We start from the raw sequence: 15,997 nt of genomic DNA, 5'->3' as shown, positions 1-15,997 counted from the left end.
TCAGCGGGTCGATGAACTTGTAGCTCTTCCTGTCAGGAATGAAGATATTCTAGGGAGCTGAGCCTGCCCCTCCCTTTGGCTGTCAGACTGTTGAGACAGTGAAGCCTAAGGTATTGGGATTCTCCCCAGGGGTCTTATGCTGAGAGAAAGGAGAAAGCTGTTGACTGCCCTAGCTGGAGGGTAAGAGGTTTCTCACTGTTCTGACAACTTGTCAGGCCACCTTGCAGGAGACTGGAACCGAGGCAGTAATTGACAGACTTCGCTGAAAACTGCTTACATGTCTTCCTTCTGTTTAAATCTAAACGCTGAGGCAGGACCCCAAAGATGGGAAAGGGCATTATTTGACCCCCACACATTCTTTTCCTTCTGCTTTTCACAGTGTCTTTGACTTTTTGCAGACGGGTGCCACCTAAGTTGCTGGGTCTTCTTAGGGTCTGACCCTAACTCAGGTAAACTCCCAGCTCTTTCCCATGTCCCATTGTCCTCAGCCTTGTGCTGAGTGCCCCAGAGCGTGTATGAAGCCTCTCCTGATCCCATTTCTGTTTCATCCCACCCCATCTTTAAGGCACTGATATGTTTACTAGTAAGAGTGTCCTCAGACAGCCTGAAATTCCTTGAGAGCCGTGGCTGTCCCTGAGAGACTTTGTGTGGATGGCTGAAGATTTCCAGCAGACTCTGAGACTATGTTTTGTTTTCCAGCTAAATGCAGTTGGAGGACTGGCAGAGGGTCTGGTCCCTCAGTGACTCTCTTACTTCAGCAGAGCAAAGTGGGAAGTCCATGGGAACTCAAATAAAAACTCTCTCACAGCATCCCCCCCAACCCTGCCCATAATGGCCTTTTGTGGTGCTTGCATGGGGACTCTTCCATGTAAATTTCTTTTTCATCGTGGCACGCCAAGCTTACCTATATTTTGCAGAAGTAACATGCTGTTTCTCCGGTTTGTCTCAACATCTTGTCCTTACTTGTGAATGGAGTGTTTACAAGCTGTTCAACCCCTCAAAACTGGCTGAGTCAGTGGAAGGCCTCAGAAGTTCACTTTATTAGCAGGGAGTTCAACTGTGTCTCTTGTGAGCATTATTAGCCTTTGAATACTGGACTGTTTGGAATATCCTGTTAAAACAATGTTGAAATTGAACTGCTGCTCTTTGGATCCTGGTGCTGGCAAGGTGGGCAGTGTCATAGTCTCCTTACTGCCAGGAAGCTCCTCGGTCACCAGTGGGATAAAGAGGCATAATAAACCATATAAGAAAGCCCTTTTTGGCATAACCCTGAATGTCAGTCCTTTTGGAGATGTTCCTTATGCAAAGAGAATTGTTCTTGGAAAACATAGGGGGTGATGTCAAACATCCAACTCCTGCTTCCAGAAAGCATGGCAAAGTGCAGCTCCTCAAGAGTGATAACAAGATCACAGTGTTTGTGCTCAGGGATGGCTGCTTGAACTTCACTGACAAAGACAATGGATTTGGTCGAAAAGGTCAGGCCTTAGGCGATATTGCTGGAGTCTGGTTTAAGGCTGTTAGAGCAGCCAGTGTGTCTCTTTTGGCCTTGTACAAAGGCAAGAAGGGAAGATCAAGACCATACATTTTGACGTCAGAAATACTGATAAATTACATATTCTGGGGGAAAAAGGAAAGAAAAGAAATTGAACTGCTACTGTAGCACAGTTGGGAAACAGGTCCTTTACGGGGAGGCTGGGACAAGGGCTCTGACCTACTGAATGGATTGAGGCTTCTGATCCAGGAATAAGTCTACTACCATGGGAGTGGGTGAGTTCCTGATAAGACTGGGTTGGGCTGGTTCTACTGTCTTGCATGCATTTGGCTTTCTGACTTCCATCATGTGGGAGTCTTCCCCAAATTATCAGGATGTGCTCTTGGATTTCCAGGGCCATGGCACTGTGATGCCCATGAACACTGCTGGTGTTATACCCAGAGGTGTTCCATTACAGCACAAAATATGCTGACACAAATACTGATTGAGGTCCATGCTTTCATGCTTTCAGATACCCTACCTGCCCCTGACCTCAGGGAGTATCTGGCTTAGATTCTTTTTCAGGAGACTGAATGGTGGTATGCAGTTGATCCAGCACTATATTGTGTTCTGTTGGAGATCTGTGGTCGTGAGGTCTATTCGGGAAGTGGCTCAATACTTAGCTGGTGAGGCCATTGGTGCAGGCCCTGCATAGACAGAGCATGCATAGACAGGAATGCCTGGACTTGAACTTGGGGGAGCTTTGGGTGGCTTTGATAGTCATTGTTTTTTTCCTATTCCTCAACACTGGGCACAAAGGAGATGGCTGCATGTAACTTAGTGTGACCATAGAAGCAGAGGACTCTGGGGACAGCCAGGAATTTGGAGCCATGTTGCCTGCTGTCTGGCCCTCTACCTTGGTTTTCCCATTTATAAAATGGGGATGGGTAGCCATTCCTTTTATTGCTTTTATTATAGTATTTTTGGTAAATAGAGACAAGAAAGGCTCGGAGTTTAGCACTGACAGAAGCTGGAATAGGCTGCATCCCTGTTCAGAGTGGGAAGGAGTGACCTGTGTCTCAGGTTTCCCTTCTATCCCTCAGTGAGGTCACCATTGGACCCATGAGATCCCAGCCCTGTTATCTGGTATCCTGGGAGTTTGATCCACCTGAGGAGTAGAGGGCATTTGATCCTTGGGGTGTGCCTCATATGGGGTGTTCTGAGAATGTCCTGAATAAACTGAACTTGGGCCAGGCATGGATTCTTTTATCCCTTCCTGCTTGCCGTAGGACCTTCTAGAGAAAGGGAAGTGCCCAAGTCCAGCTCCTGAGGTCAGGATGGGAACCATATCCTATACTACTGTAAGCTGCTGCCCTAGGTAGAGGGGAAGCCTGAGCGGTGTAACGTTATAGTGGCCACAGCTTTGGACGGAACAGGCAACCTGTTTGGGGATCCTGAAGGGCAGGCTCCAGTTGTATGTGGCTGTCTCTGGATTCATCTGTCTAGCTAAATGTCTGACATTTCCTGCTGTCGATCCTCCCACTGTTATAAGCAGTGTATAGTCATGCGTGGAAAGTCACTTGCTTACATTCCAGATTCATTGGCTAGATTCTGGTCCTCCTCTCCATGGTCTGATCCTAACCGCCTTTCTTTGGGCCATTTCCAGATGCCCGTGTAATAATGATCCAGCTGTTTCTCTGAGTCTTGTTCTGGGGGTCCTGCACACCATGCCCCAGCCACACAATCTTGTTTCCTAGATAGCTGCACAAATCCAGGTGGTCCTATTTTTTCTAAATACTCCCACATGTCCATCTCCCCATCTCAACTATGTCATTGTCTCCTTACCCTCCATGATCGCACTTTCCTTCTATTTTTCTCAGGGTAACATAGTCTAAACAAATTAAGCAGTACAGAAAGAACTATAATGACAGTTCTGCTCTGACAGCTTGATGCTCTGTCACTTCCTAGTGGCCCCTTTCTTGCTACCCTCCACCTTGAAGGTGTGTTTTTGTACCTTGGTGCGCTCCACTGTGGCCATGGGAGGAGAAGCAGGCTTGATGCTGTGGTTCCTTCAGACTACCTGAGGAACTTTGTTACTCTTGCCAAGGTGGAATTCCATCCAACACATGATGTACTTTGTCCCCAGAAACAGTAAGTGTCTTGGCTGGGGGTCTAGCTTAGTCAGTAGAGTGTTTGCGTGGCAGGCATAAGACCCTGGTTTGATGCTTAGCACAGCAATGGAAACAAAGCAACCATACAAAACTAGCAGTAATTCCTACAGCACACCTTGGAGGTTTAAGCATTGTTCCTACAGGGTGAGCGGCAGCTGGGAGGATACTTTGTAATCATAGGTAGCTAGAAATGTGGGACTATGGAACAGTGAACATAACACTTCTGAAAATGGGGATCCCTGGGGTTCATGAGTGAACAGTGGAACCCTTCAGGGACCATACTTCATCCTGACTTCCTTCTCCTCTCTGTATCTAATGCTGTCCTTCTAACTGGTACAGCAGGTGGACTAGCCTTTCTGCTTGCTCCCAATTAGGGGTGTTTCAGGAGGGGGCATTTCAGCATGCATGGGAGGTCTCTGTTCATACAGAATATATGTTCTGGAACGCTCGTTGTGTGTGCTGTTTGAGAAGACAGTAGTGACCACTCTCGGGGAAGTCATATTCTCTTGTTGATCAATAAACATCCAAGGACACAGTTTTTCTCTTGGTTAAATATACACATATGCATGTCTGGATAGGCAAGTATGTTCTCTGTCTGTGGTTTCTAAGGATGATATAAAATCAAAGCACGGGTGATGAATTACAACAAAGTGTATTGACTTGTGGGAAAAGTACTGTAATAAAATTCTTTGTATGTTGATTTTTAAAAACTAACTTAAAAAAACAAACCAGCAAAGCATGAGTTGGAGTTCAGAGCTCGTGGGTAAAGCTGGATGTGTGTGGCACATCATAAATGTCAGTTTCTCCTTCAGGACTTAGTGTACACTTCACCCTCGGTTAGTGAGGGTGTGAGAATGGTACTGGCAGGCCGTATTTTAAACAGGATTTTAAAGGAGCAGGATGATTCCATAAAAGCTTCACTATGAGTCTGTCTTCTGTGGAGCAGCATGAAAAGGGTGTGGGTTCTAATTTAGGGATGCTGGTGAGTTAGGGATGCTGGTGGATTAGAGGTACTGGTGGTTTAGGTGTGTTGTATGGTTAGGGGCATTGGTAATTTGCACCTGAATTTTGAGTGCTTTCACTGCTTGTGCTGTTCCTTGTGTTTTGGAGTTCCACATCTATAGTATGTACTTCAGAAGGATTCTGGAAGAAGGGACATGGCTCTCCAAGGCCTGGGTGAATACAGTTTCACTTGAGAAGACTTCCCACAGAACAATTGTCTAGAGGAGACTCCGATGACCTTGGGCTTGTGATCTGCAGTGGGATGAGTCAGTGGGCGGTCCTGGGGACTGGGGAGCTCCTAGGCCCCATCCTCTGTATTGTGGGTGGCTGTGGGTGGCAGCTGGCCTTGTGTGTCTGCAGAGCTGCCTTGGTTCCTAGTATGGAGGGAACACAGTACAGTGTGTGTGTTTGTGTGTGTGTGTGTGTGTGTGTGTGTGTGTGTGTGTGTGAGTGTGTGAGAGGAGAGAGCGAGAGAGCGAGAGAGCGAGAGAGCGAGAGAGCGAGAGAGCGAGAGAGCGAGAGAGAGACTGGATATAATAAAGTTTCTGCTGCTTGCTGACACCGGTAGACAGCTAGTATGGAAGTTGCCCGTCTGATTTTATATTCCTGAGCTGACCCTAGCAGTAGAAGCTACGGCTGTCCGACCTTTTTCTAGCATTTCCTGGGTGCCTTTCCTTACTTCTCTTTTTCAGGGAATGTCTAGAACAGGGGTACACAGGTTGTTGGGCATTCTAGGATCAGCGTTGGTCCCTGGGGAAGCTGGATGTATGTTCATACCAGGCCCGCACCCTGTCTGTATCCCTATTCTTGGCTTTCATGTTATCTTCTGATCCTGGCAGTGCCACCCACATTTTGAACTAGGGAAGGTCCTCTCCCCACCCTTTGTTCAGAAATTTGAGCCGGGAGGTTGAAAGTCACCAGCTCCTCTGGGTTGTTGGGCAGGGAGTCAGTGGCTTAGCGATGACACACTGGTGCATAGGCTGGCATGGGCCAGCGTCCTGAGCAGGCTCTTTAGGGAGATCTGAGGCCTCCCTTCGGGGCCTTTTCTCTTTTGGGGGTTGAACCCAGCTTCCACAGTCCCCACCCATCAGAAGATGGAGAGGGTGCTTTTGGGGTCCCAGTTTCCTATTTAAATACAGGGTTGAACTCCTCGGGCTCTTCACCTCTGGTTATATGATCCATAAGCTCACCTGGGACAGCACACACATTTTCCACTCTCCTTCCTCCTCCCCCTCCCCCAGGGAAGAGAACAGACTGGGCTTACCTGTCTGTCTTGCCGTCCTGGGGAGGGTTTGAGAAAGAGATGGTCCCTCTCCCAATCTCTCTGGAAGCTTATGGAAGGAACCCCACCCATGCGTGTGTTATTGCCCTCTTGTCATCCCTCTTATACCTTGCACCTGGTTCCCAAGGGGACCTGAGCATGCCACACTCGGAATGACAGAGCTAGGCCAGAGCCCCAGAGCACTCTGCTATTTGCTGCCCCCTTGAGAGTGAATGACAGAGGTGTAGGAGGAGGCTAGGGAAAGCTCAGGTGCAGAAAGACATGCAGTGCACTTGCTGCTGCTCAGGGCTCCCTGTTGTCTCCACACTGCTCCCTGCTGACTGTTCTGGGCCTTCCTTGTAGGGGCTGCCTCAGGGTCTCCGACATAGGCATACTCCCAGTGTAAGAGCCTTAGAGGTCTGTCTGTTGGCCCCAGCTGTGTTTTTACAAGGATGCCTGGCCAAGTGTAACTGCTTGTTAAGTGAAAAAAATCACTCGTGAGGCCAAGAACACATGTTTAGGAAGTGCCTGGTTAAAACTAGCTAAACGAGTTTCTTTCCTGAATGGCTTCTCAGAGCCTGCCACATGCTGCTCTGTGTAATGAATTTCTAAGAGGTAGAATTACAGTCCAGCCATGGGAATGGAATGGAAGGGAAGGCAAGCTCAGTCCAATGCAGGGGCTGACATCCAGATGGGATGGTTCAGCAAATAAAAGGCTCTTGCCATAGAGCCTTGTAGCCTGAGGTTGATCCCCATTTCACACTTGGCAGAAAGGAGAGAATTAATCCCTTACAGGTTAGCCTCTCATCCTCCCGTGTGCAGCACAGCAAATGCTTGCCCACATCCATACCCAAATACACACAAATAAACATAAAATTTAAGATGATGATGATGACAATATAACCCAGATGACTGAATTCTTTCTTGTGTGTGTGTGTGTGTGTGTGTGTGCGCATATGTGTCTTCTCTGCATATTCTTTGTTGTAATTTGTTCATTTCCTTCATTCTCTCCCTTCTCATGTCTTTATTTTAAAAATTATAATTTCATATATAATAAATAAATATATACCATTTTTAAGCTAGGGCTGGAGAGATGGCTCAGTTGTTAAGTGTACTTGCTTTGCAGTCCTGTGGTCTGGAATTTAGATTCCAGCATCCATATAATAAGGCAGTCATTTTGTGCATGCTGCAACCCCAGCTCCCTGGGAGATGAGACAAGATGCTTGGGGCCTGCAAACCTCCAGCTTGAGAATATTGAGTCTCCCAGGTTCAGGGAAAGAAGCAGTCTCAAAGGAATAGGTGTCCAACAATAGATGACAATTCCTGATACCCCTTTTGTGGCCTCTGTGCATTTCAAACACACCTACCTAGACAGACAGACAGACAGACAGACACACACACACACACACACACACCCTTTTACCATTCTTACCATTTATTATACACAGATCAGCATCACATGCACTCATGTTGCTGTGTGGGTATGGCTGCTGTCAGTCTACGGAACTCTTCCTACTGCAGAATCAAACTCCTGTGCCCATAAAGCACCAATGTCCACCATCCACTACCCCCACCCCTGGCTACCCCTCTCTGCCTTGCCTGGATGGATTTGACTAGGGTAGGCCCTCCTATTGGTGTAGTGCTCCGTAGAGTGGATAGCCACATTTTTGCTCATCCTTCATTCTTTCGAGTTGCTTTTACTCACCTCTTCTCCTCCTCTGACCCACACGATAGAGAACACCAGCTTTTTCGTTTATATTTTATAGACAGTTCCCCAAAAATCTTGAAAACAAGCGGTTGAACTGATTATATTCTCTGGCATCCTTCCGCCTCACTCCTTACCCACCTGACTCCAACCTCTCATCTGAAGCTACACCAACATTCATGTCAGTTTCTGAGCATCTTCTTTTGCCACCTCAGTGTTTATCCTTTTCCTTCCTGTCACACGTCCCCCCAGCACACAAACTCCATTGTCTTTTTCCCTTTCTGTGCCATGGCCTGGGTGGTTACTCTTTGCAGGTTGGTGAGGGCCTGACTGGCCCCACTCCATGCACACAGCCAGCCGCTGTACTCCAGGTGAGTAGCATCGAACTTTCCCAGGACTGAAGCATCCACCAGAGTACAGAGATGCCCAGTTGGCTTTCTCTCTCTTAGGTGGTTGGTGCAAGTAGGTTCTGTGGGGTTTAAATAAGCATCACACCTTTATCAGAAAAGCGGGTGGGAATGGATGCAAGGTCAATCCCAGACTTCCCCGAGAAGCATTAGTGTTGATTCTACGATCAAGGATGTGTGTGTAAAGGAAGGCCTTTGGGATGATCTTGCATGTATAAAAGGGGTGAAGGATATATGGTGATTGACTGACAGCCAATTCAGTGTTCCCCCAGAGCTCTCTGGATGGTTATCACAGCTGAAGACAGGCACATTCAAGGGTAAGCTACCTCAGGTTGATTCAGAAGCCTACACTATGGACCCCACTGTCACCCTGCTTGACTCTGTGCCCACTGCTGTCCGTCAACCACCTCTCACCTCCCTCCTCAAAGGACTAGAGGTGAGTCCCATACTGCTGAGGATGGGATTTGAAATTATCAGTGGCCTGGACAGGGCCTAAAGGATCCTTCAATGGGTCTTCCTAATCAGCAGTGATTAGAATCCTCAGAGGAATTTAGGAAATAAAAACATTTTGAATTCATGTGTGCTGAGATGGTACCCATGGTTCTTGCCACAGTTTCTCCCAGGTGATTCTGCTAACACCTCCCTCTCCCCTCCCCCACACCCAGTTTCACTCCTCTCTTTCCTTTTCAAACCAAACATGTTGGGGATCAGGTAAGTTACATCACAAATCAGAACCCACTCCCGGAGGCAGCACCTGGTCTAGCCTGAGGCCTCGCCACAGCTATTCCTAATGCCTCTGTTTTCTTACCTGTTTGCCCTCAGTTTTTAGGCCAGTCTCTGCGGTTTCTGTCTACTCTGGATACAAGGGCATCCTCAACCATACATGGTGTGTGTAAACCCTAGCAGGACCCAGGCCCTATGACAGAAACCAGAGGAGGTGGTAAGCCAGTGTTTCATTCTCTGAGAAAAGGCACAAGACAGCAACTCTCTTTAGAGGTGTGGGCCTGGCCAGAGTCATTCTCTTCCATAAGCCCAGACTCTTCAGGGCTTGTTCTGGAGGGGATACCACAGCTTGAGGAATAGTGGACATCAGTTAGGAGTGGGTAAAAGGTGGCAATGGTGAAGGATGGGTTTAGTCTCCAAGAACACAGTTCTTGCTCAGGGAGGTGGGCTTGGGTGATGGAGAACCACCCGCTGCACCATTAATTCATCCATCCATCTGTTCAGCAAATATTTGTTGGGTACACAGGATTAGTACATCTTCCATGCCTGAGTCTTTGCAATGAATGAGAGCTAGAACCCAGAGTAAGGGTGGTAGTGTCTCAGCTCTCTGGTAGATTATAGCCTATAGATCCATTTAGTCCTCTTCATAGACACCCCCCCAACCCCAGCGACTTCTTTATCACTAAGTATGGAGATGGAGCTAGACACGATGTCATCTTGTTTCCCAGCCACTCTCCCAGGGATCTGACTCACACTTAGAAGATGAACTGACTGACCAGGGTTGCAACAAGAGCCTTGAGATCTGAATTCACCCTAGTCCTAGGCTGCCAAGGCCCGCCTGGGGCTGCAAACTGTGCATTGCACCATCTGTTATGCTGAGATTTTAGCTTTTTGTCACTGACAGCCACAGGACACACGGCCTGGTGAAAGGCAAGACCTCATTTGCTTGAAACTTTGATTTCAACCTTCTGGAAGTTCGTCCCTGACAGCTTCTTCTGTTCCCAGGGATGAACGCTTGCTTAACTCTTCTCCCTGCTTTTGTCTGCTTATAATAGACCCTCCAATTGAACCAGAAGCTAACATATAAACCAGGGACTGTCATTCTCAGGGGTTTCCAGATGCTACAGCCTCCTCAGGGTGGGCCAGAGATGCTTCCCTCAGCCTGTGGGAGGGAAAGGAGAAGTTCTGATAAGGCTGCATTTAACTTGGCTGTGTTGTTGTTATTATTATTATTATTATTATTATTATTATCATCATCATCATCATCAAATATATTTATTTATTCACTTTACACACCAATATCAGCTGTCCTCCCAATACCCCCTCATGTAAGCCCTCCTCCATTCCACTAAGAAAGGGAAGCCCTCTCTGATTGTCAACCCTCCATCCCACTACCACCCCCCCTACCCCATACTCCCACCCATCCATCATAACTTGTCTGTTTTAACAGGAACACGGAGAGGCATCCTTCCTACCTGTTTCTATGCGGTGCTGAGGACTGAATCTAGTACATGCTGGACAGGTGCTCTACCACTGCTCTGTAGCCACAGCTTTGTCATTTTTAATTCTAGACGGGGTCTCACTAAGCTACCCAGCTTCTTGAACTCATTATATAGTCCCAGATAGATGGTCTTGGACTTTGGATCTTCACTTCTTAGTCCCTGGAGGGGCTAGGATTACAAACCCGTACCATTAGGCCTGCTTTTCCTTTTCCTTCTTTCCTCCCTCCTTCCCTTCGTCCCTCCCTCCCACCCTCCATCTCTTCCTTCCTTCCTTTCCCTATTAAGCATTAAAAATGCATTTATTTATTTGAGGAACTGATAATTGTTGCAACGGCCAGTGGTAACTAATACTTCTGTTGTTGGTTGGGTCTTGGTTGGCAAGAGTATGCCCATGTTCTCTGCAGTTTTAGAGTCCAGACTGTTCTGAAATTTGAAAACGGTTTCTAATTGAGGCTACTGTTTTTTACAGTGTTCACCGGGTGAGGGATGGGGAGAGGGGTTGAGGGTGGGAGTTGATGCTCTGTTTTGGGGAATAGAAGGGAAGTACTACAGTGGCACCCAGGGCCCTTTGTCTCATTGCCAATGCATAGATTAGGTGCTATATATGATTTTGCTTGGGAATTAAAGGATACTGCCTCCAAAGGTTGAAGATCCCCCCACCATAGGCTGGGGGTGGGGGTGGGGCAGCTTGTGAAGGAAGGGAAGAGAGGGGAGGAAGAAGGAACATACATTCACCATTTGGCAGGTGTTTCAAGTCTCTCCTACTGAGGTGATAAGCAAGACTCTCCAGAGGAAAAGACCAAGAAGGGTGGGTACCCAGATCTCTTTTTCTGTCTCTAAACTAGGGGTTACTGGAGAACTAGGCTAAAAATCATTTGTTTTAAGTAACTGGCTCACATCACTGTAGGGGCTGTTCATTCTTAGCCTTCATGGCAGGCCAGCAGGCTGGACAGCTACCAACACCACACTAGTGACCTGCACAGTCAGGGGCAACTGAGTTTAAATGTTAACCTTATCTAAACAAAACAAAACACAACAAATATTAGAGAATCATCTAGAGTACACTGATGTTTGATCAGGTATTTGGGTACCTCAGCCTAGCCTTTGGAGTATGAAACGAACCCTCCTATCTGCTCAAGTGCTCTTCAGACCTGGATAGTGTCGGCAGGCAACAGAGCCAGGTAAGCCCTGGTCTCTTCACACACAGACAATTCTATGCATAGGGAGCAGTAAGAGGATGGCTTCCTCAACTTAGTGTTACTTTACAAAACCATACTGTAGAAGATTCTTAAAGGGGAAGATATGGGGGAGGCCCAGAGGATCTGGCACATATAGCCTGAGGAATAATTGTCAGGACACAGGTTCAGGTGAGGAAGGATTCATAAGACTTGAAACCAGAGTAGACAGGAGGAGGATGATAACTCACTTGGCTCTCTCCAGACCAGCAGCTGCAGCCAGCTGTGCAGGATAACTACAGAAAAGATGGGGCTGGAGAGATGGCTCAGTAGTTAAGAGGACTGGCTGCTCTTCCAGAGGATCTGGGTTCAATCCCTAGCACCAACATGGCAGGCAGCTCACAACCATATGTAACTCCAGTTCCAGGGGATCTGACAGTCACACCGATGCACATAAAATAAAATAAATACAGAAAAATGTGCGCCTGTACTAAACAGGTGCAGACCGTTAGAGCTTGCCATTGGCTCCTGAACAGAGCACTCTCATAATCCCTATAGCATTTCTTTCGGTGATGACAGTGCTTCATGTTGTTTGATTTTGGTTGGTTGGTTAGTTGGTTAGTTGGTTCCTTTTGTTCTTTGAGACAGGGTCTCATGTAGCCTAGCCTGGGCTTGAACTTGCTCTGTAGATGAATGTGACCTCCAACTTATCATCCCCTTTCCTTCGGCAACACCTTCTGCATCCTGAGTGTTGAGACTGCAGGCATGCCCAACCATGCTTGGTTCATGTATGTGGTTCTTGGGCTCAAACCCAAGGCTTTGTACATGATAGGCAAACATTCTGCCAATGGAGCCACATCCTCAGGCCTTTACACAACACCTTTGATACATCAGATATCATCTGGAGATGTGTGCATGGGTCACAACTGTTATAGCATTTTATAAAAGGTTGAATGTTCGTGAATCTTGGTATCCTAAGTGGGGACTCCAGGATCTGCTCTTCTCCAGAGACTCAAGAACCCAAGTTTGTGAAGGGGTTTTGAAGGCCGAGGGTGGCTAAAGGCTCTACCAGAGACCACATAGCTTACCTATGGCAGGACTCAGCAGGGATCTCACTCAGTATTCCATTCTCCCTCTCCTCATCTTCACCCATCTTTTCTACAAGCTGTGAGGCTGTGCAAATTCCGAGTTGTGGAGACTGATGGAGGAGTCCGTACATTTCTGTCTCACCACTTTGTTTCCCTTCTGTTCTCTGGGTTGTCCCTTCCCCCTTATCATACCTATCAACTCCCCTATTGATATATATTTTCTGTCTCCCGCAGACACGGATGCAGAGTTTGAACCCAGATCCCAAAGCCCGGTATACAAGCATCTATGGCGCCCTCAAGAGGATCATGCACACTGAAGGCTTCTGGAGGCCCCTGCGGGGCCTGAACGTGATGATGATGGGTGCGGGGCCTGCGCACGCCATGTATTTTGCCTGCTATGAAAACATGAAAAGGACTTTAAATGACGTTTTCAGCCACCAAGGAAACAGCCATCTAGCTAATGGTATTTTGAAAGTGTTTGTCTGGAGCTGGGAAGCTCTTCAGTGCTTGCTCCCTGGGGCTTCTTCCCCGGGACCCAGCAGCCTTCTTCCTCGGCTGTTTGCTCAGGAACAGAGGACTCTAGGGTCACTTGAATGTGCACACACGTTTTTATTCAATCCCTCTTTCTCTGGGGGAAGCTGGTGGTAGATGTGTTTTGATATTTGGTATTTATTATTGTGTGGCCTTTTTCTTTTCTTTTCTTTTTTTTTTTTTAAACACTCAACAATTAATGATCAGTCATAGGAAAAAATTTCTTTTGAATGCTGGATGCAAAACAAAATACAGAAAAGGACAGCTTCTTTGAGACTATTTAAAAACTGGTACAGCAGGTATCTCCAGCACCAGGATCTAACTAAACTTTGAAAGGTCAAGACGGTTTATGCTGACAGAGGACTCCGAGCCACTGTGGAAGGCCATCCCCACTTTAAGCTTCAGGAGATTCGGGCCTTTGATCCCCCCAGCCTCCTCTGTGTGTCTGAATCGCATCTTTCTGCAAGCCAGGGCTGAACTAGTTTGCTGTGGTTGATCTAGGGAGGGCAGGTGGATGGAGATGGGGCATTTGTGGGGCAGCTCTTATATAAGGCAGGAGTCAAGGGACTGGACCAAGTCTTAGCATAGGGTGGCACTTTAATGGGCTTTTCAGTGGGTGGGAGAGGACTGTGGATAGCAAAGCAACACAAAATAATGTTTATTTTGACAAAATTTACTCTAAGGAATGAGGATGTGATCAGCAGTAACTCTCTTCTTCTTTGCTTTTTTATCCTACCCAGAACAAAGCAGTAGCCCTCCTGTCAGCCACCCTTAGGCGCAAGCATACCCGGCCATTTTGCTGACATCCTTTGGCCTTTCAGCTGGTGACCATCCTTTGAATTTATCGCTTCAGTCACCAAGAGCCATGCCCCCATGATTCTGAGAGGGTGGCAGACCCTCATCTCACCCTTGAAGGAGACAGGAGACTTGACAAAACTCAGCCCCCACACCAGGGTCTGCCCAGTGCTATCCCTGCAGCACTGTGGTAATTGCTGTGGTCACTGTCACCTTTCTGGAGATTATTGTGTGTATGTCTATGTCTCGGTGCCTACCTGAGAGGTGGCCGGTAGCCTGTCCCTCATACTGCCCTCTTTCTACTGGGCACTGTAATGATAGCTGCACTGCTGTGACAGGCGCTGGGAAGCCAGAAGCAGAAATTCCAGGGCCAATTCAGGCTTTCAGAACCTGGCTGGAGGAGACTTCAGGGGAAGTTGTTTATTCACAAGGCCGGTCTTAAGGATGCTTGGACGCCAGCTAAGGCAACTAGCTGTATGCACGATTTTATCCCTCTGAGTAGCTTCAGCTTAAGGGCACAGAGAGCGATCTGTACCCAAAGGCTGGAGACAAGGGAGTACAAATCTAGCCAGTGGGAAAGGCCTGAGCTCTAACTTTTCCTGAGGTTGATTGATAAACCACAGGAGTCTCTGAGGTTTAGATGTGATAGTGCTCTGGATAGCTGCCCTCTCCCTATTGCTATTCAGCGTTTCTGCCATCACTTAGAGATTTTCAAGTTTGCTCACCGTGGCTGAACTGCCAGGCAACGTTGAGCCTTAGAAAGCTAAGTCCAGAGTTTTTCTGACTTAAGTTCGTGGGACTTCCCAGAACGACAGGTGACAGTGGGTAATTTTCTGGAGTTTGTTTTGCAGGGATAGCTGGGAGTATGGCCACCCTACTCCACGATGCAGTAATGAATCCAGCAGAAGGTAATGAACGTTCCATGGTTCTAGGGAGGGGCCGTGGGGAATAGGTAGAGAGGCTGGAGGAGCTGGGGGAGGAAGGTGGGGCAAGGGCTGGCTTCATAGGAGCCTATAGGAAGACTGCATTTCTCATACATTGCTGGGGATCCCCAGAAAGCCAGCAAGCATTGGGGCTCTAGAGTGTCCTGCTGTGGAGATAGCTAAGTAGAGCTGTCTGCCTCCCTGCAGCATCCTGGGAAGAGTTAGAAACAAATCTTTAGGCCCTGCCCCAGGCCCACTGGGGCAGAATATCTGGAGATTGCTTTGCGTGTTATCACAACCTGTGTGTTCAGGGGTGTGCACAACACACACACACACACACACACACACACACACACACACACACACACACACACACACCCCTGACCCTGTTAATTGTCTCTAGTCACAGATAAATCTAGAGGGAACAGTTCCCATCTCACTCATTGTGGGTTGCATCACCCAGCCCACTAACATAGAATCTCACCATGCAACCCAGGATGCCCTGAAACTCTCTCTGAGGCCCAGGTTAGCCCAAACTCTGAACCTTCCTGCCTCAGCCTCCTGAGTACTGGGATTTTAGGCACATCCAGCCAATTTTTTTTTCTTAATTTGTGAGATGATGGCAAATTTTCAGAAACAGTAACCATATAGGATTATTAATGTGGCCATTTTGAATGGGGCTACCTTACTTCTTTTAAATTTTGAGGGTCCTCATAAAATAAGGCATAATTTATAACCCACTTGGCATCCTTATGCCTGCTTAAGTCATCCCTGGCTTCCTCCTAGGGTTCAGTACAGTGTAAGTAGATGCTGTGTGACATCCCTTAGGGAATAACACTAAGGAAAAGATCTGCTTATGTTTGGTACAGACTCTTTTCTTTCCTGGTTATTTTCATATACAGTTAGTTAAATCTGGGGATACAGAATCATGGTATAGAGGGATTGACTAGCTGTATAGATCTTAGGATTCTTTCTTTTTAAAAAATATCTATTTATTCAGGGACCTGACAGTGACAGTCACTTGGTCAATGTTAACTAAGGGAAGAGTTTGTTTAATTAAACAATTAGAAAAACAACAAGGTGGTGTTGTGTACTCAGGCTAGTCTTGAAATCTCCATCCCTCTGACTCAGCCACCAGATTTCTAGGATTATAGGTAAATGCTACCATACCTGGTGTTAATGTTTTAAAAAGCTTTTTATGTGGATGGGTGTTTTGTTTGCATGCATTTGTGTGTACCTGGTA

General features: G+C 47.2%; 1 protein-coding gene across 5 annotated transcripts in view; it reads left to right on the top strand.

The window, feature by feature from the left end:
* Nucleotides 1-15,997, top strand: part of Slc25a37 (solute carrier family 25 member 37) — a 42,422-nt gene that overhangs the window by 21,990 nt on the left and 4,435 nt on the right. The window contains exons 2-4 of one of the 5 annotated variants that reach the window (XM_006252266.4): nt 10,988-11,050; nt 12,740-12,968; nt 14,683-14,739. In XM_006252266.4, coding sequence (XP_006252328.2) covers nt 10,988-11,050; nt 12,740-12,968; nt 14,683-14,739 — 349 coding nt within the window. Of the gene's footprint in view, nt 1-10,190; nt 10,263-10,987; nt 11,051-12,739; nt 12,969-13,168; nt 13,476-14,682; nt 14,742-15,997 lie in introns of those variants that run through there. The other 4 variants (XM_063274297.1, XM_017599697.3, NM_001013996.1 and 1 more) reach the window with 4 other exon arrangements.

Source organism: Rattus norvegicus, chromosome 15 (assembly GCF_036323735.1).
Source record: "Rattus norvegicus strain BN/NHsdMcwi chromosome 15, GRCr8, whole genome shotgun sequence".
Lineage (NCBI taxonomy): Eukaryota > Metazoa > Chordata > Mammalia > Rodentia > Muridae > Rattus > Rattus norvegicus.
Note: the sequence above shows the minus strand (reverse complement) of the source record. Positions and strands in the feature narration are given on the sequence as shown.